This window comes from Brachionichthys hirsutus, unplaced genomic scaffold, assembly GCF_040956055.1.
Source record: "Brachionichthys hirsutus isolate HB-005 unplaced genomic scaffold, CSIRO-AGI_Bhir_v1 contig_853, whole genome shotgun sequence".
Classification (NCBI taxonomy): domain Eukaryota; kingdom Metazoa; phylum Chordata; class Actinopteri; order Lophiiformes; family Brachionichthyidae; genus Brachionichthys; species Brachionichthys hirsutus.
Genome location: NW_027180343.1, coordinates 177,867 through 194,392, shown reverse-complemented (window position 1 = coordinate 194,392; position 16,526 = coordinate 177,867). Strand labels below are relative to the sequence as shown.

At 39.7% G+C, this 16,526-nt stretch overlaps 1 protein-coding gene across 1 annotated transcript in view; it reads left to right on the top strand.

The window, feature by feature from the left end:
- LOC137913784 (protein shisa-8-like) overlaps positions 1–10,498 on the top strand; it is a 44,368-nt gene extending 33,870 nt beyond the window's left edge. The window contains exons 3-4 of the mRNA XM_068757419.1: positions 5,687–5,803; positions 9,999–10,498. Coding sequence (XP_068613520.1) covers positions 5,687–5,803; positions 9,999–10,498 — 617 coding nt within the window. The remainder of the gene's footprint in view (positions 1–5,686; positions 5,804–9,998) is intronic.
- Positions 10,499–16,526: the final 6,028 nt, after the last annotated feature.

Here is a 16,526-nt window from a genome sequence, read left to right as displayed (position 1 = left end):
GAAGGGATTAATGCAAATACTAAGAGTCTCCTTCAGCATCAGAAAGTCTCAACAGACTGTCATATTCACATTTACATGACTAAAATATTTAGGAGAGAATATGAAGCTTACCTTTTTCTTTTGAAAATGTTGGCACAGTGCCCACATTCATTTTCTCCAACAATTCCTTTGTTTGCAGTTGTAATTTATAGACCTTCTTCATCAGATTAGGTCCATTGATTACCGGTATCTGCCAGAACTACTCTTAGTATGTTATCTTAGAAGTGCTAATTTGGGGAGATGTTAACTTTGATTGGTGGAACACTGGTTCTGATTATTTAAAGTATAGGAGCTTCAAGGTTATTGCAGCTGATAAATGACCCCAACAGACCAGATCCTAAAACTCTGTAAGAGTTTTCTAATATATACACAGTATCACCACCGGGTGTGGCAAAAGACCCAAATCCAATTTCTGAACATCAAACAGGCTTCCATCTTTTCAGGAATCATCACCTAATTACTCCAGATTGGCATGAACTACCATATTTCTTTTAAATACACCATGCAGAGGAACAGGTGGAGCGTTCATTGCTCCACCTGAGAAGCTTAATGACATCCAGCAGAGCGTGAAGCATCATCGGTCTAAATCTGGATTTGCGGTAAAATGTCCCTTTAAAGGATGAGACCCAGATTGAGTTGTGTTACATAATGAGGATTTCTTTACCTCTCCCCAATTTCTGCCGCTGTTAGAGGGAGCTAGAGAGGATTATGCAACACACATGCAAACACACACACACACATGTCTGTTGGTTAGCCAGGAAGATTCAGATGAGCGTGCATTTTAATTTGCTCTTTTGAATAAATGAATTCTAAGAAGTTAGGAAGCGGTAGCCAGAGATTTGCTTTGTTGTTCCTTGAAGAACAATCAAACAGAAAATGCGGGAGGGAGTGAGTCATGGTGACATTGAGGGGGGTCCAGTGGGACTTCAAAATGCCTGTCAGAGTTAAAGACCCTCTTTGCAAAACGTGCGAAAGAAATAATGGAATAAAGTGATTCGCTCATACCGTTTGCTTCAACGTTACATAACACGGATATGCAAATGCAAAAAAAAAAAAATGCATACACCCTCATTCACACACACACAGCAGCATCACTAATTATCACAAACACATGCTACGACTCTTTTTATACGTGGTCCTGTGCGTGTGTGTGTGTGTGTGTAAATAGTCACGATAGGTCCTGTATTTACATATTTATAAATATAGCCCAGTAGCAATTTAGAAAACATGCAACTCCAGGTTTGTACAGAAACAGGAAGGAGGGCAAGAACCCACAAAAACACCAAGCTGTCAAATGACAAGGGATTATTTTCTCACATTCTGTGTGTCTCTTTACTGTCAAACGGTCCAATTAAGCCAGACGTGATGGGTTTGACGGCATCGTAATTTGGAGCGCTGTCCATGGTGCTGAACAGATATCAGCGCATGATCCCAGAGGGACGATAGGTAGCCCTGTCCATGGTGCTGAAAACAGCTGCTGCGCATTCTGCCGCAGATGAAAACCACCTCCTTTTCGCTCTCTCTCTTTTATCCATCTACCATCCATCTACCATCTGTTTATCTGTCACTTCCCTTCCCCATCGTTCCTCTTCTTTGGCTTTTACCCCTCCCATCATTCACCACAATATTTGTGTCATATGAAGAGTGAAGAGTCAGAACCGCTAAGGTATCAGAACATGTCAAAACAACCCAATTATCCACTCCAATTTATAATGAAGAAAACGCTATTAAAGTTACTTAATTTCATTATATCAGGTGCTTGCACAAATGTTAACCAGCTCCTGATTCATTTTAAAAATTTAATTAACTTATATTTTAGTTGAATGTGCTCATTATTTAGTTTTAATTGATGCATCACCCTTGATTAAAACCCATTAATTTCACTTACGCAAAGAAGAAAAAAACATGTTCAGTAATAAATTCAACAGTTTGTTCTGTCTCTGGCTTATTCCCACAGTCCAAAATGTGCAATTCGGGTGATTACAAGGGTAATGATTTGTTTGTGACCATCCATGTGTGACTGTAGATGTTTAGTAGGTCTTTGTTAATAAAGTGCTGAGCAAACTGAGCCAAAGTTCAATTCATCCAGTATGTGGGCTAGAAAATAATAGTGTTATCCATGGGTAAGCCCTTATTTAACCTGAAAATGCAGTGTGTGGAAGAGAAAACAACAACGGACTGAGACTTCTTCACTGAAATCGGTCTAATGACGTGATTCCATCTCCACTTTAACACACAAACAAGGGTGACACCACAAAAGAGAAGCACAGAGTGGCCAGGACAAAGTTAGGCTTTCTAGAGATGTCATCACACTTTATTGGGGTGCCTATTGGGGTGTCAAAGTAAAAAGTCTAAGACATTTTACTGTGGAGAAAAACGTTCCAAGTATTCAGATATTTGTGTATCGTGGATTATTTATTTGGAATCATCTTTTTACTTTCATTTCAAACTTTTTCCAGAGAAAAACTTCAACTGCTTCCATTTTAAAAACAGCCTTTTTACTTTTCTATTATCATATAATTTTACTGTTCAACACTGAGGGCTTTCCAACAACCTAAATGGACAGAAAATGCATGACCGTATTAATTTTTCCATCCACTTTTATATCTTCTATATAAAAAGGCAATTTATGTTTAGCGCCCATTCCATTATATTACAGCATGAGGTTTAAGTCAGGTTTGTGCACAAAAAAGTCCTAGAACTGGCTGGGTTTTACTTTTTGAATGAGTTAATCAATACTTCTACTTTTGCCAATATCTTTCGAACGTGTACTTATACCTGAGTAAATCATCTGTGTACATTTTCCATATCTAACTTTCTTCTTCAAACACCTTTAAGACATATGAAATATCTCATCAGCGTCTGATATTAAACATCATGTTACAAATGAAAACCAAGCAGTTCGAATCTGATGAGGGCATTTACACTTTTTGTGATTTCCCGTCCCTATCTACATTTCTATCCTCTATAATCAAATTTAAAGACAGAAAATGATTCTAAGAAAAAACTGGAGTGAGTTATTTCTTTCATTGTGTATGGCCTGTCTCTAACATGCGACAAACAGGACAGAGGTTAGAGACAGGGAGTAGACAGTCGTAATATCAGGAGGAGACATATGACAAGAGGCTTGACAGAGAGAAATTGGGTGATGCAGATGGAAAGATAAGGAGACACATGACTAGAGAACTGTGAGAGGACTGCAAAGCAGCATCTGCTCATACTCTATGTATGTGTTTGCATGATTTAGATATGGCACAGCACGAAACCACCACACAACAAACACACAAACAACGGCTGGCGTGTATTTTCTCTCGCACAGATATTCATGATGAAGAGATGATGTCACAGACATGCCACACGCAAGGTCATTTCATTATGTCAAGTTTAACTGGACTGCAAATAACACAATAAATATGTTCAGTATCAAGAGAATATTAAATATTACAAAATTCCAAGGACATATTTAGCTGGTTAGCATTTTTTTTGTAACAGAAGTATCTAACAATGAATTAAGCTGCTGGAAGGACCTTTAACTTAAGAACAATGCATACGAAAATATATGTTGTTTATAGCTCAAAACTACATACTGTAAAAATCTGGGTATTTTGTGAAAAACTGAATTATATAAGTATTATATTTAGCATGTGGCATTTAATGACATCTCGTGGTGAGTTTATAAACTGCACTGAGTTGAACATCCCTCATCTCGACCCCACTAAAAATACTTCAAGGCTAGAGTTTGTTCTGTGCTCCTGCCGAGGCAAGGAGAACACGGAGAATAGATATCACAGTTTGTATTTTCAGTGGATGAAAACATTTGCATTATTGATATACTATTAAATTTCTCCCCCAAATCAACTCCAAACTGATCCATCAAATTGCGTCACTGAAATAAAATTAGATGAGATTAAATGAAAACAAAACAGTTTCTCAAGTAAGTTACATCTGAAAATTGACAGGTACCAATCGTCTGTCTGGATACTAAATAAGCTTTTCATATAAAGCCCGTCTCATGTGGTTAAGTTTATGTCATCTCTGAGCAGAAACTGCCATTCTGTTGTACAAATACAAAATTAGCATGTATTTTCTCTTTCGCCTAACAAAAAAGGAAGGAGCTAATTTGCCTAAATGTTGGAACCAGTTGTCGAAAGTAAAATATCTCAAGCTTTCATATTTGCTACAAATTACAGCCTCTAAATTTCAGTAACTTAAACTTCTCCTCAGCCGCCTCCTCCCTTTCCTGTCCTCTGAGTTCTCTTATTATTTCCTTCTCTTTTACTCAGAAGAAATGATACGACATTATAAGCCGCTCTATCCACTGTGCTACTTTTCCATTATGGCCTGCATGGCCAGCAGGATGCCAACTCTTAACCCTGTCAGCTTTACGAAACAGGCATACCCCCCCCCCCTCTTTAGTCTTCCCGACTACCTCCCTCTCTCTCTCTCTGTGCGTGTCAGACAGTAGTCATGTCAGAGTACTAAGGCTGGCTGAAGCACTTGCAGTCTGCCTCTTTGATGTTGAGCCCTGCTGAATTAGGCCGTCACCCAGCGGTGCTCTGCTCAGACACACTAGTCAAACTCACGCACAGTACGCTTGCAAGCACACGTATACAAAATCAAATGCATGAAGTATGGAAAGCATGAAAAGATAAAAATGAAGCTAAATACCTTTAATAGCAGGCATTAAAACAGCCACACATAATCTATTGTCTATTGTCATCTCTTTCTCACAATGAGATACATTCAAATATTGAGCCCTTATTATCATCTCCACTTCTATTTAATAAACTAATTGTGAAATTTTAAATTTCATTTGAAACTGTCATAACTGCACAATGTTTGGGAAAGTTTGGTGGTCGATTTCATGTAATTTCTGTTCAAACTCGTCACTAGCTTTGTCTGTCTGTTTGGTACTGATTAGGTGCATATTTATATCTGCTATAATGGTTAAATGAAATATGTGACCCTGAATATGAAGAGTAAAGTTTTAAGATCAAAACAATGAGCTAAAATCAGTCAAATAGATCTTTATAAATGGAGGAACCTGTAACCTGAACTCTGGTTGGATGAACACAACATCTTCCTACCGCAAATAATTCCTGCTCATTTACATGCAGTACCTCGCTCTGCTTTTGCTTCCATCAAACTATTTTTTGTTCCCGAGCAAACAGATGGGAGAACATTCATAACTAGATTTCTGAGGGTATCCACAGATTATGAAAACAAAAAAACAAATACTAAACAGCCGTCAGTGATTGGGACAGTGACTGAAAGGATATATCCTTATAAGTATAAGGAGTTCACCATTCATAGCAAGGTTTCATTCACAAATTGTGACATATGATAAATATTTCACATAGCAAATATTATTTACCAGTCTGTGTGTTTATGTATTGATTTTTTTGCTGCAGTTAGTTAGTTACTAGTTAGCTAATTAACTAACTAACTAACTAACTAACTAACAAATCCATAACTGCATTATTGTCTCAATTTGATGTATGTTAGTTACTAACTAACTAACAAACATAACTGCAGCTTATGGGTTTGTTAGTTAGTTTGTGATTGTGCTTTTCGATCATGCGGATAGATAGAAATGTTGCACCACATTTAAATGCAAACCTTGTCTGTCTTACTGTTACTCCCTCAGATCATAACCATTTGAACAATGCAGCCTTGTCTCCCTTGGGTCCAGCCATGGCCTTGTCTCACCCGCATAATAATTTGGGAATCGGCTTCAACAAGTACACCTCACTCAAGGCCATGGGTAAGTAGTGTTTGACATTCGAAACATGTGTGCATATTCGAATACTTATCAGTAATGTAGACACATGACAGAAAGTAAACTCCGTTTGCAAAGATCAGTGTGAGCAAATACATCGATATTATAAAAAAAAGAATTGCTCCCATACTGATGTGATGAGAATGTGAACGAGAGAACAAGCATCTATTGGCTCATGGATTTGTTAAGAGTCTGACTCTCATCCAATCAGGAGCCTTATTTAATCACTGTCATGCAGAAGAAAGACACTGACTTCACTAATCTCCCCATAATAAATATATTTTTCAGGATGGCACGTTGTTGTGATCTAACACTTTACTCAGACACCATCAGTTAGCATCACAAATAAATTCGCATCAACAAAACGCTTCAAGAAACTGGAATTGTTGCCTTACAATAATGAAAGAAGCGCTGTGTTTGTGTTACGGACTCGTCATCTGTCTCAAGCCGGAGCCAAAGTAAATGAGTGCTAATGACAGTTTGCTTTTCTGGCAGCCGAAACTATAAATGAGCTGTCGAAAGATGGTATAACGATTGCATAAATTTACTCCTGATTACAACATAACTCATAATGCACTGACAACTCAAATGGGTCACTATATAAAGCTAGAAAACATTCAGAACACACGTCCACCAATTGTCCATTCCATTGTCCTTTTTAAGATGGCCTTAAAGACCAAGGAAGTCAGATTCAAAGTAATCTCTACTTCATTTTTGCATTTGTCTCTTTGGGATAAGATTCTCTTTCAAGCAGTAATCAGCAGAATACCTACGTAGATGAACGACTGTTACTTCACATGTATTTTCTTTATGAGCAAAAACCTTCTGGTTTGAGGAAAGAATTCAAAAGTCTTACAAAATAGGGGATTCTGCTGCAAGGAATTTGTCTTCATCATTTTTTTGACCTTGTGGTTCTATTTTTAATAGTGGCCAAGCATTACTCTGAACCCATGGAACACAATTTCAAATTCCAATGGTGATCCAAACCTTTGATGTTTTTTGAATTACTGTGAAATGTTTCTATTTTGAGGAAATGGTGCAGCACTAAGAAGATGGCTTCCGGGGTATAGATGTTATAACATATCTAATTAATCATAACAGATCATACAGTTGAAATTACATGATGAACGGGCCTGCAAATAAAGGAAAAACATGTGCCATGAATTTATATCGGAATTACTTACTTAGAAATTGCATTTAAAATTCCTTGAAACTTATTATTGTTGCCAAACTCAAATACCCATTGGAAAGCCCATCTTATGCAGTTATAATGCAGTGGCTCAGATTGGGCCCATGGGCCTTGCTTGAGGCTGCGAATGAAGAGAACCTGATGAAATACAGATGGAAAGAATAGAATACAAGAGAAGGTGAGAGAGGGTGAATTAGCAGATGGAGAGCCTGTGAAATTGAGAGGAAGGCACAGAATACAGCCACCGAGGACCCTGCTGTCAGACGCTCCTGCTGGCAGCATGTCTGGAAACACTTAAATGGACAGCAACAGCAGTTGTTGAGGGAAGGAATGGTGTGATTAATTTATCGTTTTTGTGCCGTCCCAGATATTCCCACTCTGTCCAGAGATTTGAACCAATTTTCTCTCAGATTTCGCTGCTTCAATTTGAGGTCAAGTCTATAGCGGCACAAACTGAGATGGTGTACCCAATCGATAAATAGTAGCCAATAAAAAGTAAACCTGAAGAGAACGCCAATATGCATGCAATGGCATATTGGAGAAACTCACTTTGTATTGGACCCTGAAAATGTAATTTATAACCTGTCCTCAGTGATGTACGCTGGCGTCTTTTGTATCTTCATGCTATTGTGACAAACTGCTGCCACGTGATGCAGGGGGCTGTAAAGATGAATACAAATCAGTCATCTTATTCCCTATCAGTGCACAACTCATTTATTTAAATCTGTTGCGCAATGCTACATTTATGTACTGTAACTACACCAGTGTGTATATTGCTGAATTTGTCATGTTAAGTGGGAATATTTACAGTTGGCCTTTAGGGTAAACAGACACTTGAATTAGTTGTGAAACCTGAGAGGGAAAAGCAGGTTTAGGGATGTAAATCTTTGACTCTGATTTGTATACATTAACTTCCACCTTCCTCTACAGCTGCTGCTCTAGAGGCCTGGAGTTACACAATAGACCTACATTTGTAGTGTTCAAGAAGCAATTACCAGACTGTGATGACACTGGGCAGTTTGACGTGTGTGTGTGCGTGTGCGTGTGCGTGTGCGTGTGCGTGTGTGAGGCTACTCCTCAGGGTGTTTTCTGATAATACAAGTATAAGAAAAACTGTTGTCAGTTGTCTTGGCCTGAATAAAACATAAGAAATCTATTGACAACAATAGTTTTAGATTAAAAAAAATAGTCCTCTACTAAAATCCATATTTAAGATAAATACCAAATAAAGCAAGTAATGTCCTGCTCGCAGACAGAGACGAGCACAAACAAGCAATCTTTGCTTCCCAACAGTATGTGGTCCATAAGCCCAGCGGTTTGTCTGCCGTCTCCACCCTGCATGCACTCTGCCTCACCCAAAGGGCAGCTGCAAAGAGGCCGTGATCCCCGGAGGAGCAGTAGGAGGTGTAGGAGGAATCACAACAGCCTCACAATTCACCCACTGGGCACATCTCCCGTCTGTTTGTTTCACAGATAACACAAGAGAAACAGATGCAAGCAGGACACGACTGTTAATTCACAGTCCCTAATAAATACTGGCTTTTATTCAAAAATCTGATAAACGCTAAATTTAATTACTATAGCCGTCACATTCATATTTTCTCCTGATTGTATATGTCAACATTCTTTCATGGGATGGCTGGTGCCATGGCAACATGTTCAATCTCTCATAATTTCTGTTGTAAATGTGCTGTCAAAATTTGAGCTTGCCATTCCAGTCAGATAGGAAAGTGTCTCGTTTGTTGAAAACAAGACAGTTGAAAACATTACTAGAAATATTTTCATTATTATTATATAAATATATATACATATATATAAGGACAAAATATTTCATACAAAAACCTTTTCACACATTAAATAAAATTTGAAGTATTATTTTTTCACCTGTAGGTTCAAGTTCAGTTTTTTTCCATAGGCACACAAGCATGATGCAAACTGCAGGCTGTGAACATTATTTCGATATCAATAATAATATAATCAATTCTTTATTTATTTCAGACCCAGTGCGGTCCATATCACACATATGATTTCAAGTGCTCTTATTATGAACCCTTATTGGCTTCCATAATTATTTTTTTTCAAGTTAAGCTTGAGACGATTCGGAAGTTCCTGTTTGCATTAACACCCACTGTCGGACATCCGCATTCATCACAGCAAATTAATTTCAACTGGTACTGCATCATCCGACTAGACGCCTGACATAATATTATTACATTGTTCATGTTTGGAATATAATCATGATGAGATCAGACACACAACCCCACAAATAGCACAGGCAAAAATGTTTTGTCATAAACATTTTGAACAAGCAGATAGTAGCCGTTTATATAATCAGGAAAACGGATGTTATTGTAGTGAAGATCTATAAGGAAGAAAAAAAAGACCAAAAAAATGCATCGTCTCACTTCTCTACAGGACAAAAGGACCAGTAATAAGCAAACAAGGTTGTTTGTGTCTTTAGGGCAGTGTGTGTGTGTGGGTGATGGGTGGGTGCTGGTGATGACTGAACAGCAGAGTCGAGTTCCACTCATGGAGCTTGTGCTAATCTGACGCGACACAATGAGCCGTTCTATTTTTATTCCCTACAAATCTCCCAGTTTGACACTCATTCACTACTTTTTGACTTCACTACTTCACGTGAGCCTCAATATCTCTCCCTCTGTTGTCTTCCCTTCATGGCCAGCGTGTACATAAATATCAGTCGATACATAAATGTGGTACAAACCTCACATCCTTGTGGTCACACACCCTGGAGGAGTCACCAGCTTTACATTGGCTTATTTGGTGTGAGTGATTTGCCTGAAGAGACAGTACGGGTGTGTTTGTGTTAGAATAATTCTGATGTTCATCATTATTATGCTACAATTACAGATGTGTCAGCTTCATTCCCACATACATCATTGCTTTAAGCACTAAATGTCTCAACTTTTCATCATCATAATTTAACCATGCCTCCGTTCCCTTTTCTCCCGTCTCTCTCCCATCATCCAGACACTGCTACGAGAGACTACTACAAGAGCTACCCGATGATAGATTACACTCACCGGCAGTCCCCTCCCACTTTCCAGCCAATCAACTTCCACCCCAAGGACAAACCTTTCTTCCCACCGCCTGATATCCACGCACCACTGGCCATCACCATCAACTCCTCCCAGATCCCCAAGCCTAAAATATCCAAGACGAACACCCACCCACTCACCTCCAGCTCAGCTTTCACAGCATGGGACCCCAGTAAGAGCCATATCCAGCACCCAGTGGTTGCGCACATGGCCTTCCAGGGGCAGCAGCATCACCCCATCCAGCAGCAGCAGCACCACCAGACGCTACACCAACAGAACAGTCGACGCCAGGCCTTCTCCAACAAGCGGCAGTTCAGCATCGAGACGCTACCCGAGCTCTTTTCACAACCGCTGGGCTATGGCCACTCGCCGCACATGCACCCGAAGCACAAGGGACTGCCCACCAACAGTAAGACAGAGGTCACTGTCTGAACATGCTGGTGAATGCGTGTTTTAACCGGAGGAGGCAAAATGGGATGCTCAGATATCTTATATCCACAGCTGTAAGCAAGACGCGAGGAAGTGAATATTGTGCATAATCAGGTTTTGTTTTTTTGTTTTTACATCTGCATTTTCCTCCTTATCAACAGGATTGTATAGTAACATGACTTTTGTGTACATTAAAACCAACTGCAGCAGCACATAAACTGTGAAGGTGGTGGGCTGGCAGGTGTTGGCCGTGACTCTTTGAACCTCACAGCTCTTTTGAATAATGGAGTGGCTACTCACTGTGTTGGCGCAGCTCGCTCCTTCTTGTCCTCTCATCCCACTTGCACTACAGAGACACTCTGGAGTACCACTTCGTACTGCAAACAAATGTTCAAATACCACATATGGATAGTATTTACCCCGAGAACCTCCCCAGACCCGGTTTATTCGCTGTTCTAGAGACTCTCTTTGAGAGGCTGGTTTCCCTGAAGACTTTGATTATGTGTCAGAAGAGACAACAACATTGTGTTGTCAGCTCCAGTTGTTCTGCAGCCCCGTTGGAGAATGCAATATCAGCCTGACAATGCTTACAAAGACGAGGGCAGGGGCGGGGGAGTGGGCTTTGGTTATTCATCTCATTCCAGGGTCAAATGAGATGAGAAGGATCTGAATTGTGCACACACATACATACTACACACTTGTCAAAAACGACAGAAGATTCCCAGCAGTGTCAGAGTCCACAGACCCCCCCCCATGACACACAATGGACACGCTTGCTTCTCTACACACTGATGCTCCCGAACTGGGAAAGTGAATGAGCAAACTCTTTTGTATTTGTAACGGTCTGTTGTGCTGCTCATTTCGCTCATCATCTCTTGTGTGGAAGTTTACCTCTAAAGAAAACCTAGAATGTGTCACACAAAAAAAGTGAAGAAGGAGCCCATGTGTACAGAAAGGCCATCATAAGGTCATTGCCTCCTGTTTTCCTCTCTGCTACACATTGGCTTTCACAAATGAGACCGGGTTTGTGTCCCGAGAAATGTCAGCCAATGCTGCACTCGGTTGCACCAGGAAGTGAAATGATGGCATCCGAATACATAAGTATACATGTGGATCCTCCAAGGTCCATGTAGCTGTGTTCAGGTGATGAAGCTCGTCTGCAAGGACTTCATAATAAACCGTGAATGATTAAAATAGTGAAATGTTTCTGGATGTTGGAAGATGCATTATAGTAACATCTCCTCCCAGCATGGATAATCCTAGTCCTAGTTGTTTAATGCATGCGTTTACTGCCGCAGTTCTTACATAATCTGAGCGGCTGAATCCAGTTTTCATTGACTGCTTTTACCTGGGGAGAGTAAAAAATATCATTCTTGCTTTGTAATCATTCAAAGCCAGCAAAAAACTTCTAAATTGTCATGTTCTTTGACATGACAATTTATTTATTTTATTACTAAGTAGCATTTTGTGATTACTTTTTTTCAGTAATGTGCATTTGCTATTTATAATAATTTAGTAGATGTATTACATAAAATGACTCTCTGACAAAAGGAGTTGAGGGATTGAGTCGATGCTATTGTGGGTTGTGATTTGGGTGGACAGACTTGTTTGGGAGTTCGGATGAGCGCCGGCCGCACTTACAGTTTCGAGGCACAATTTGTGACACCTTTATTCTGCCACCGGGTGAGGTTTGTTCCCACTGTGTCAGAACACTGGTTGAATTTAAGACTTAAGAAGCAAGCAGTACCACTTAGCAGAAAACATCGAAGCTGTCATGTAACTGGGAAGGTACTTTTTTTTTCATCGTGTTCATCTATTCTTTGAAATTGCTGCACAGGGAATGGCGGATGTTAGGTCACGACGCTGCCGTTTCAAACGCCACGATCTGCTCGTAGAACCTTGATTTTAAACATCATACTAGAGTGGCATTGTCAGCATGGCCAAGAAAGAAGGTCGTAGAGAAGTGACTTCATTGCCTGATCTCTGTGTGAAAGAGGCTACAGTTAGAACACAAACAGTATTCGTGGAGTCATAACAGCTGTGTTAATGGAAACATACAGGCTGAAATAAAGAATTCAGCCTGTGTATTGAGACACCAGACACCATCCAACAGCTGCAGTGACTCCCTGAAATCACCCTTTTGTCATCAAGGACACCAGCTCTGCCATGGCACATATTCTTGGCACATGCTATAGCGCTCACCAGAAGGGTGGTGGGACCTCATCGAACAGCAATCACGTGATATTTAATGTCCTCCCTCTCCCCTTCTGTCTTTCTACCCCTGCCCTTTACTGTGTGCATCCATCTCCATGAAGGGTTGAGTGATTGTTAACACACACTTGTGAGGTGCTAGAGAGCACCTCCGGCCAGAGAACGCCCCCTTTTAAACCCTACCAATTCCAATTGTTAACTTAACCCATTATGCTAGCCATACCATAAACACGTTCTTTATTCTGTATTGTGTAATACCAGCCAAACGACATCACAAAAAAATGAGAATAAACTTATTTTCCATGCCAGTCTTCCATCCAGTGTCATGGCGATCTGTCGTGCCACTGAAATTCTTTTATTAAAAAAAAAACTTGGAATTTGTATCAAAATTCTTCTCTTATAAAAATGTTTTTCATGTAAATATGTCAAGCAGTTTTCATGTTATCCAACAAACAGACAGATGGATGTCAATGAAAACTGCTCCAAAAACAACGTTAGACCCCATTCATTTTCCTTTTTCCAGAAATGTCAGTCAATGTTGCATCTCAAGTTCATGGAGCTGTAAGTGCTCAAACGCAAATACAATAAGCAATGGAGTAAAAAAAAATGTTCAGGAGAATAAAATGAGTTTGTTTGTAATTCCATCTAGACTTGACGTCGTCGAGATGTAGGACGTGTGTGTGTGTGTGTGTGTGTAAATGAGAATACATCAAACACATTGAGACTCTCAGTACGTCCGTAGTGTGTCATTTTACAACAGGTTTCTTTTCTGTGGCTTTCCTGCCGCCGCCGTATTTTCCCATGAGGCACCACACTTTAAGTGGGTCACTTCTTAAGAAATGTTTTCTGGCCTCTAAAGGCTCTACCCATTTTCTGTGGGGTCTGTCCTTAATCGCCCGGAATGAATTAGAAGTCTAGAACAAACGAGAAATGACAGCAATTACACAAAGCAATAAGCACCAAACTGTCCTCAGCCCGTCCTCATCTCTCTGCCCGTCTGGAGTCCTCCTCAGAATTCGGAGTTGGTGCAAACCAAGGTGCGAAAATGAAAAGTAGTGCTGAGCACATGAATTGGTTCCATGGAGGGCCTCTGAGCTAATGAGGGAAGATGAAAAGCAGAAATTGGGTCTCATTTTCCCCACTGATGTAGTACTGGTTGTCTTTGTTGTCTGAATGTTGCATTTTAACTGTTGGTTGCATTCAAATGGCCGAGTTGCAAAATCATTTCAGCTAAAAGGGGAAGAAATTTACTCTGAATCACACAATTTCTACATTAATGCATCACTGATTGGGTTTTGTTTTGTTATGAACGTGACCAATCCAGACTCCTACAACACCGGCTGACATAACAAGCATGTTTAACACAATGGCAGCACGGACTCCATGTGAGTTGTTCATCAAAAAAAAGAGCATACGCACAGGCAAACCTACAAGGACTAAACTTATTCTCAGCTTTCCTCAAAGGTTATTGGCTCATGGGGATCTTGTGACCATTAGCTGTAAAAAGCACCGTGAGTGGCTGATTTATTTCTATTCAGGAGATGCAATGGGGCTGCAATCACAAGTTGCAATCATGTAGATGTGCTGGGGGGGGGGGGCTTTTAGGATTTATTTCTTCAATGCTGGATAAACTTCTATGACTCCCTTCATACAGAAGACGGCCTGAAAACGCCCTGGTAAAGCTGAATGAATGAATGAACCAGACTGAGAAAGCCTCTAAAGAACCTCTGTTGTGGACAATGTAAATATAAGATAGAAGAATTGCAGAGGTGTAACTCTTAATTATATCTTCCATTCAATGTCCACATATTTGTGGTAGAAAATAGGACCAAAAGCCTTGAATCTGGAGAGAGAGAGGACACCTAACTGGTGCTTGAATGACATTGGATTAGAATTTACTCAATCTCTCTCCGGATTAATGCCAGACTACGGCGTCAGGCGCTCACCTCAGAGCTGAGTGTTTGTAGAACGTCCTCTCATACTTGGACTCAATGATCCATAGCAATATGTAGATTACAGTGTACATTTCAATTGTTTCCTTAATTGTTCTTTCGTACTGTGAGTTATTTCCTTTCGACTAAAAAAACTCCAAAAAAAAGCTAATTTGACCAACGGAAAGTGCTTCCAGATTTTAATCTCATGACTGCGCTCCCTTCAAGTCTCCCCATCAGTCACCTTCCTCTACCACCAGAGGACGTCAACTGTTTGAAGCTTGTGTCCTTTTCATTTATATTGTATGCTATACATACAGTCATATATTTAATGTTAAAAGATATCGCATTGTATCCAAGTGCTTTGTCGACACATTATCTGAAGGTTGAAAAGATTCAGTCATCTCTTGTACAGATTTTGCATCTGGAAAAAAAAAAAAAAAAAAAAAAACTTTTAACAACCATGAGTTGATTCATGATCATTTGTGAATGGCAGCAATATGCTGCCTTGGATTGCTATGTACTATTTGTGTATATATGTATGCTGTACCACTTGTCTGCTGTGAAATTTGTTGACTACTCAGCTTATATAAGGGCTTTTTATAGATATAAAAGCAGATTGGGCAATCTGATGTCACTCTGTAACTCAAGACAAATTTCTCTGGAGGTTTTTTTTTCTAGGGATGAAGGAATCGAATGCATACAAAATGCTATATTAATAAAGTTTTGACTAACTGACTGAAATGTCTATAGGCACTCATATGATGTTGGCTTGTATCATGTTTGAATAAATCTTTCAAGAAATATAGTGTTAATTTTCTAATAGGCCTTGCGTGTTTTGGCCATTTCTGTTCAGGAGGAGCAATATTTGTAAAAATAAAATAAAATGCCAATATAAAGACAGACAAACCAAGCAATATTTGGATAAGATGTTTATTATCACCCAGCAGCCAGTTAGTTCATTACAAACTAGGAGCTGTGTCCAAATATCAGCAGTTACAGCTATTACCAGCACTTCAAAAGCTTCCTAATTAACATGTGTTTTTCTCAAACAACAACAGTCCCTTTTAGTTGAGTCCAAATCCTAATTATGAAACTAACCTTATGAAGGAGGGTCAGTTACTTTTTTTCATGCGTAATAGACAGAAATTATGGTAATAGCTCCATCTCACAGTGCTGTAGGGGAGAATTCCATTTGAAGAGCTCTGTGTTGACTAAAGGCAGCTGGAAAGATGTTTGAGATTCTCATCCAAGAGGCTTCTTAAGTTCTGAACGGCTGGTGGGGAGTTTCAAATCCAAAGAACACACACCTATGGGCAATTTAGTGTAACCAATTCACCTAATTTGCATGTTTTTGGTGGTGGGAGGAAGCCGGGGGAACCTGGAGAGAACCCACAAAGACAAGGGGAGAACATGCAAGCTCCTCACAGAAAGGCATCCCAAGTTAGATTTGAACCTATGACCTTCTTGCTGTGAGGCAACAGCACTTACCACTGCACCACCCCACCGCCCCTGATTGAAGAAACAAGCTACAATATGACATATCTAATCACTTCACTTAAGTTGTGAAACACCAAGACGCCTACTGTTTTAGCACCGAGACCGCATTGTTTACTCAATATGAACTCAATTATCAATTAAAATTCAGAGTGAAAAAAACATTTTTGATTTATAAGGAGCTATGTAAAGTTCATTCACTTTGCATTATTAGAGAAATGTATTTATTTAGTGTTATTATGAAAACCTAGTACCTGGTGACAGGCTATGCATAACTTGCTCACACATTTTTGAGATAGAGAGAGATTTTCAGGAAATGTCGCGATTGCAATAGCAGAAAATGTTTTAAATGAAGTAAACTCAATGTTTGGCTTCGTGCCCTTTCCTCGCTG